The 7,461-nt window shown below is 40.9% G+C and overlaps 1 protein-coding gene across 2 annotated transcripts in view; it reads right to left on the reverse strand.

The window, feature by feature from the left end:
* LOC106609608 (exocyst complex component 4) overlaps positions 1-2,592 on the reverse strand; it is a 260,309-nt gene extending 257,717 nt beyond the window's left edge. For both annotated transcript variants that reach the window (XM_045722267.2, XM_045722266.2), the window contains exon 1: positions 2,461-2,592. In XM_045722267.2, coding sequence (XP_045578223.1) covers positions 2,461-2,540 — 80 coding nt within the window. In that variant the 5' untranslated portion in view covers positions 2,541-2,592. The remainder of the gene's footprint in view (positions 1-2,460) is intronic.
* Between the last annotated feature and the right edge of the window lie 4,869 nt (positions 2,593-7,461).

Consider the following 7,461-nt stretch of genomic DNA (forward strand, 5'->3'; position numbering starts at 1 on the left):
AAATAGGACAAATATAAGCACCCACCAAATTATTATTATTATTAAATTGGCTATGTCAAATATTTCCAGTTAGGGGCCAAATTGGGCTGAGCTTGATTTCATTTTTCGAGTACAAAATGCAACCGATGGAATAGTCCTAGAAGAGCAAACTCCGACCAAAATCAAGTGTGCACTTCAAATACGTCAAACACATTTGACCCAGGCACCTCTAGTAAACATATGCATCCCTTTCACACGTATGTTGCGATCTTCCAGAAGTCAGTCATTACCCTACCCCAGGCTATTCAACTATATTCTTACAGATGTAAAAAACTTAATTACATGGGTGCCGGACATTTTCCACATGTGATTATTCTTCAGAAGAACTGTATAAAAAAGCAATGCACACACACCAATAAAGCACTTTTCTTCAAATTAAATGTTGCTAAAAGTAATTAGAAAAGAAGTAGAGGGTGCTCAACCAATGTGAATCAAGGTGCAACCCCAAAAAAGTATTATTATTGAAAAGGCACAACACTCGCTCACCTATTAAAAGGTTCTTAAAAGTAACTCGGGTATTTTAGAATGTGAAAACTAAGCAACACAAAGATATGTCAAATCAGGTAATGCCAAATTCCAGTCTGTAGGAAGTATGCTTTGAATTAATTTCCCTCAGTCATTAGGTGTTTTTCTTGTAATGAGTCAATGAGAGCATCAGAAAGGGAAAGGTGTTTGTGTTCCTGAGAGTGGTAGCTTTCAGGAATGGGTTCATAATATTTTGTAGCTTAAACCATTCAAACGCTGGAGTCAAATTCATATGAAGAAAAAAAAGTTATAAAATCAACAGGCTCTAGAAACCACACTAGACAACCACAATGGTGTTTGTCATTTTGGCTCTGAATGTTGGATTTTGGCAGAGATTTTGTTGCAGATATTTGATTAATGTTTATGAATTGATGAAAGGGCCAGTCTTAAATAAACGGGCAGGATCTGGCTGACGGGCGACCAGTTGAATACCCCTGTCCTACAGTAAAGAATAATCAAACCAAATTGGCTTAACATAAAAGTGCCAGGTTTTATATCCTGAAAACCATGCCAGTCTTGTGTGTCATAGACCCAGGGGATGGGACAATGTTGAGTAACAGACTTGACAACACTTGTTTTAGCCCTGTATTTCATCAAACTCCAAACCACACATAAAATAAGGGGAGAAGTAAAAGTCTCCCTCAAGAGCTCATTAAAGCTTCCTCGCTCTTCACACACAGCTGAAAGCTGGAAGGGGGAGAAGATTCTTAGCAGCATCCCCCTAGAGCGAGTTGAGATGCCTACTTGACACAAGTGAGAGCTGAAACACAAAGCAAGTGATCTCGTCCATTCTCTGTTAATGTAATATAACTAGTTATTTACCATGCCGTCATTTCCAACCTAACTAGTTACCATACTTCATATAACCTCACCTGAACTTATCAAACCTGAATCCTTAGCTCTGACATGCACCATCACCCATGACTAATTCAAAAACTAGACTTAGAGTAGCCTAGTCCCATTTACAAAATGAAAGTGGCATGGGGTAACCATGGTAACAGTCTGGCATATTAGGCAAGCAGTAGCCATAAGGAAAGGTACATAAGAAAGGGAAGATAATCTTTGTCGCAGACAACAATTGCATACAGAATGGGATTTTGCCTCAAAGTGCATCAATGTGGGGTCTCAACAGTCAGTGTCAAGTTGCCACCGGCTGCAAAATGCTGCACCCTCGCTCCCATGCACACTGATATCTGTCAAACCCAGTAGACTACAGCTCCGTTTAATCTAGAGAAAAAAGGGGTAGAGAGCTACTCTACTAAGTTACGGCAATGGCTACTTAAAATGGCGTGGAAACACACAGTAAACGACATGTCATGACATAAACGACACTGTTCAAGCCAAGACCAACCCGTGATGATCATGGCACCCTGTCAGCGAAGGGCAGCAGCAGGCTATAAATGGGTGCTGATGCTGAACAACAAGCATGCATTGCATATGTGGTCTTATCTAGCTAATAAGTTATCTTGTCTCTGTTCATAACTCAGTGTCTGAACCAAGTCGCGAGCTTGTTGTATGAGCAGGGGAGGTCAGCTGTCAAAAGCGTGACAGCTAGCTAACGAAAGCTAACGGTCGACTAGCTAGCAAGTGGCTTCTTCCTCACGCCTTCCTTGTGACTTTTGAAGAAGAGTGTTATTTGACTCACAATGATGATAAACACTGCTAAATTACGCTAACAGGTCGCGATGACAAACATTAGTTAGCGTAGCTGACTAACATTTCCTCAAAACTCACTTGACATAAAACTAGCTAGCTAACCGATAGGAAGCTAACAACAGGAAGGATGTTTCTCCTTGTCCACGGCCTGAAATGACAGGCCTAGTTAATGAAAACAGTAGTGCCCACTGGCGTCTTATGTCGACAGGATAATTCAACCGTCAATTTGAGTGGGCTTACCTTATAACGGAGATAAGTAAGCCTGAAGGGTCTTTGCTTTTGCTAACAGCACTCCGGTATCTCCCTGTATCAGCTGCCATTTTTCCAGCTACTGCACCCAAACAGAATGACAACCTACCAATGAGAGACGAGGAAATGTTTTCAGCTTCGGTAGTGTGGCTGTGAAAGCTGGGAGTTGTAGTCCAAAATCTGTCTCGATTTGTTGATATTGTTCTTTGTAGATTTTTTTAATACAAATCCTCTGTGCTTACAAAACGCCCATGGAGATTTTAGCATGTAAATCTTGGTGGGGCAAACAAAAAAAACAAAAATGTTAGATGCATGCCATCAAAGCGACATTACAACACAACAAAACATTAATTGCACGATAACTGACAAACTGTTAGGGCCTACATAAAGCTGTCCTAACAGCAGCGCTTTCTTTACAGCACCATGGAGTGAATCCTGACCACTGCTACACCTGACTATCAGCGGAGCCTTGTCTGGCAGAGAAAAAATGAATTCAGCCTCATTTACTGCCTTTAAAAAAAACGTTGCTGATATGGCTGACTTGCTTAAACAAATGTGGTTTCTCATGACAATTGAGATGTACAAACTATGGCATAAGGGGACGACAAGCGGATAAGAAGCAATCCGTAATTTCGATTAGGACATTAATGAGAGAGCTAGGGCGGATGTACTCAATGTAACAATTTGTTTAGCACTTTTGAAATTAAAATGTACAGTGACAGAATCCAGAACATGGGCCTTTCTTACAGTGTTCTCCCTGTACACCAAGACAAAACCGTAGGATAAATAAACAGGGCATATTAGCAGACAATGAAAGCTCTTACAATATTCAATGATTACATTTCTCTAAAACAGGCTATAGGCTACATGTGCACCACCAAGTCAGAACAGTAGCCTCAGTTATGAGGGGCAAAGGGACCAAATTATTAGGGTGAGGCACATGGGCTACTAACAACATACTACACAACATACACTTAGTATTACTTTCTTATCTACAGCATACATATCTCCCTGGCATATTTCATAATTTATGCAGCAGCATACAAGACATTTTTGGACTCACCTTTTTCTGCTGTACTCACTTGAACAGGAAGGTGGTCTTTCTTGTGGGCAACTTTTGTCATCAAACTTTGTAATCAAAGTATGGCATTCTCTGGATATTTTGGTGCTTTCAAGACAACTGGGAACTCTGAAAAAAACAAGTTTGAATCATGACATGAGTGATCTTCAGGTTGGAGGTCAAGAAATAGGCCCGAGTTCCCGACATGGAATTCTGAATTGGATGATCGTTCAAAGCTTATTTTCCCAGTCAGAGATCATTTTTTTCTGAGTTCCCAGTTGTCTTGATATCACTAAAGTCTGAGATTTCCCAGTTCCAGTTGTTTTGAATGTGGCAGAAGTCATGCTGGATTGACAGCATGGCCAATGTATCCAACCTTTTCTGGCCCATGGTGTTGAATGTTAATCCTTTAAGCTTGGAAAAGAGACCCTTAAACTCAGGGGTCTATCTTTCTTGCTAAGATTTTGAAAGTATGATGTTGACATGATCAGTCCAATCAACGCTACGGTAGCTAACGTGATTTGACATCATTTTATCTGTGGCCAATGACCTTGAGGCTTCTTGGATGGGCACTTCTAATGTAACTCTATGGCAGCACCCAAGGGGCTTGAATTTTTGAGCTCTCCCTGTAGATTTTGCGGTGACGTAATGTCCCCATGAGTGACAGAACACTGAGCCAATCACGGCGCAGATAGAGAACATGACCAACTCCTATGCTCTGTATTTTCTGCTGGCTTTCCCACCACCACAGAAAGCACTGAGCTCGGCTGAAACACCTGCATTTTGGAGCTGCCTTACTCAAGAAAGCAAAAAAGAGACCATGTTCGTATGCAGCTTTATTTTTTACATTGTTTGCAAACTCATACGTGACACGTATTAATGCCAAAATATCATGCAAAACAGGCAACGATTATTACATTTTTTTGGTTAAATATGTGGGTCTCAAATGACGGGTCGCCACTGAAAACACCACTTCCATACTAACCATTGCATGTTGCATTTATCATACTACTGTTCTATTGCAAATGTCTTTCATTGGTGTGCTTGTTTCTACAAGAACAATTCTGATATCCCACAAGAAGCCTTCTGTTGTATTGCGTGCTTCTTATCGTGCTTGCTTCTGCAAGAACACTTCTGATATCCCACAAGAAGCCTTCTGTTGTATTGCGTTCTTCTTATCGTGCTTGCTTCACCAAGAACACTACTGATATCTAGCATAATGTCTTGAAAAAAATCTAAACGCAATTACAGTAAAAGTACTGAAGCACACCCTTTGATTTACAGTCTAGCCCTCACGGTAGGCTACAGTGAAAGAGAGAGCCAGGGGGAAAGAAAAAGGAAGATAGAGATAGTGTGTGCATGCATCCGTGAGCGCGCGTGAGAGAGAGAGTGTGTGAGTGTGTGTGTGTTAATGGCTTTCTGTTTTTAGGACATATAGCTCCGCGTTTTCCGGAACTGCTCCTCTGTATCTCTGACAATCTCGAAACAAACCGAATGGGAGAAGGCATTGATTTTGGTGGGGAAGGGATCGATCCAACAGGCCCAGTGCTGATTGATGTGCCTGTGGACAGCAGAGATAACATTGTGGGAGATCTTTGCGTTCCCTCCAAAATAGAAACAATCACTGTGTCATGCAGGGCCACTTTCTCTTTGATGGGCGCGTGCTTCTAACTTCCCTGGGCCAAGTTCAATTTCAAGTTCTTATCACCCTCCCCTCCCTGCAGCCAATGTCCCATTTTACGTGTCTCGGGCTAATCTTCTGCCCTCGCTCCAATGACATGGCACGAAGGTAATTTGTCAGCAGATTCTGTAGATGTACACTAAATGATTGCTGTGTGACTGACATCTGTAGGTGTAAAGGACAACAGCAGTCAGCCTGGCGCCTGTTATTTCTGTATATTAACGTCTCACTGCTGTTAAAACTGGAGCATTTTTGGACAGTTCACACCAGGGTTTAAGAATTACAATTTTGTGTGATATTGCATTTAATATTTTAAACCAGGTTCCAGGTCTGAGTCCCTCATTTCAGATTAAGGAGGAGGCACAGTAGCTGCAAATTGTATTAAAACTCACTAATACAGTACAGGTGAAACAGGAGAAAGGCGTGAAAAAATAGTTTTGTAATATCTACATTCAATGTTTTCCCATACCATCTACAACTCTCACATCTGGAGACAATGTGTGAGATGTGATACAGGTGTAGGATCACCCTGTTGCAGGAGAACTTGTAGTGTATTTAAAAGGCTTCTGAAGTTTATAATTTCCACGTTGAAATTTCTGTCTTGATTTTCCCTAATGAAAAATGTCAGTTAATTATAATCTGGTTAGGCGAGGTGCTGGCTGGCGGAGTATAGACAGCCAAGCTGTCTATACCCTGATGAAGACAGCTTGGCTGTCAAAACGTTAGTATTAAATTATTGCATGTGAACTCCAAGAGTGTGCGGCTCTCCTTTTGTTTTTCATTCATTATAATCCACATAATAATTCACATTTCCTGTTTCTGCAGGATTATTTTCCTGCTATAGCAAACTGGCTCAAATGAAGATCCTACATCTGTATCTCTTTGTATAGAGGAGTAAAATGTTGTTTCCAAGGTAACGGGATATGTCTGTGTATTACATAGCCTACTGTACAATAGACAATGTGACTTTTTTTATTTCTGTCACATCATTTCAACGTAAACCTGGTTATGTAATTTTTTTAAATTAGGTTTAATCATCCACACAAACAGCAAATTGGCCAGTGATACCTACAGTAGTGTATATCTTTCAGTGTACCATTTCTAGTGTTGATTCAGAAGTTAAATTAGCTCTGTAAGTGTTCAATTAACACTCATTGGTGTTTTATTTATTTATTTTACCTTTATTTAACCAGGTAGGCAAGTTGAGAACAAGTTCTCATTTACAATTGCGACCTGGCTAAGATAAAGCAAAGCAGTTCGACACATACAACAACACAGAGTTACACATGGAGTAAAACAAACATACAGTCAATAATACAGTAGAAAAATAAGTCTACATACAATGTGAGCAAATGAGGTGAGATAAGGGAGGTAAAGGCAAAAAAGGCCATTGTGGCAAAGTAAATACAATATATCAAGTAAAACACTGAAATGGTAGATTTGTAGTGGAAGAAAGTGCAAAATAGAAATAATGGGGTGCAAAGCAGCAAAACAAATAAATACATACATACATTAGGGGACGAGGTAGTTGTTTGGGCTAAATTATAGATGGGCTATGTACAGGTGCAGTGATCTGTGAGCTGCTCTGACAGCTGGTGCTTAAAGCTAGTGAGGGAGATAAGTGTTTCCAGTTTCAGAGATTTTTGTAGTTCGTTCCAGTCATTGGCAGCAGAGAACTGGAAGGAGAGGCAGCCGAAGGAAGAATTGGCTTTGGGGGTGACCAGAGAGATATACCTGCTGGAGCGTGTGCTACAGGTGGGTGCTGCTATGGTGACCAGTGAGCGGAGATAAGGGGGGACTTTACCTAGCAGGATCTTGTAGATGACCTGGAGCCAGTGGGTTTGGCGACGAGTATAAAGCGAGGGCCAGGCAACGAGAGCGTACAGGTCGCAGTGGTGGGTAGTATATGGGGCTTTGGTGACAAAACAGATGGCACTGTGATAGACTGCATCCAGTTTATTGAGTAGGGTATTGGAGGCTATTTTGTAAATGACATCGCCGAAGTCGAGGATCGGTAGGATGGTCAGTTTTACGAGGGTATGTTTGGCAGCATGAGTGAAGGATGCTTTGTTGCGAAATAGGAAGCCAATTCTAGATTTAACTTGTAAATAAAGGTGTAAATAAAGAACTCTAGTATTGGTGTTAATAACCGCTGGCATGTTCAGTGGGATGCGACATGTTGGAACCTTTAGATAGAAATATGCTATGTAGAACAAACATGCCTCTCTTGACATGTAGGATAGGGAATCAC

This window comes from Salmo salar, chromosome 07 (genome assembly GCF_965601325.2).
Source record: "Salmo salar chromosome 07, fSalSal1, whole genome shotgun sequence".
In the NCBI taxonomy this organism is placed as follows: Eukaryota; Metazoa; Chordata; class Actinopteri; order Salmoniformes; family Salmonidae; genus Salmo; species Salmo salar.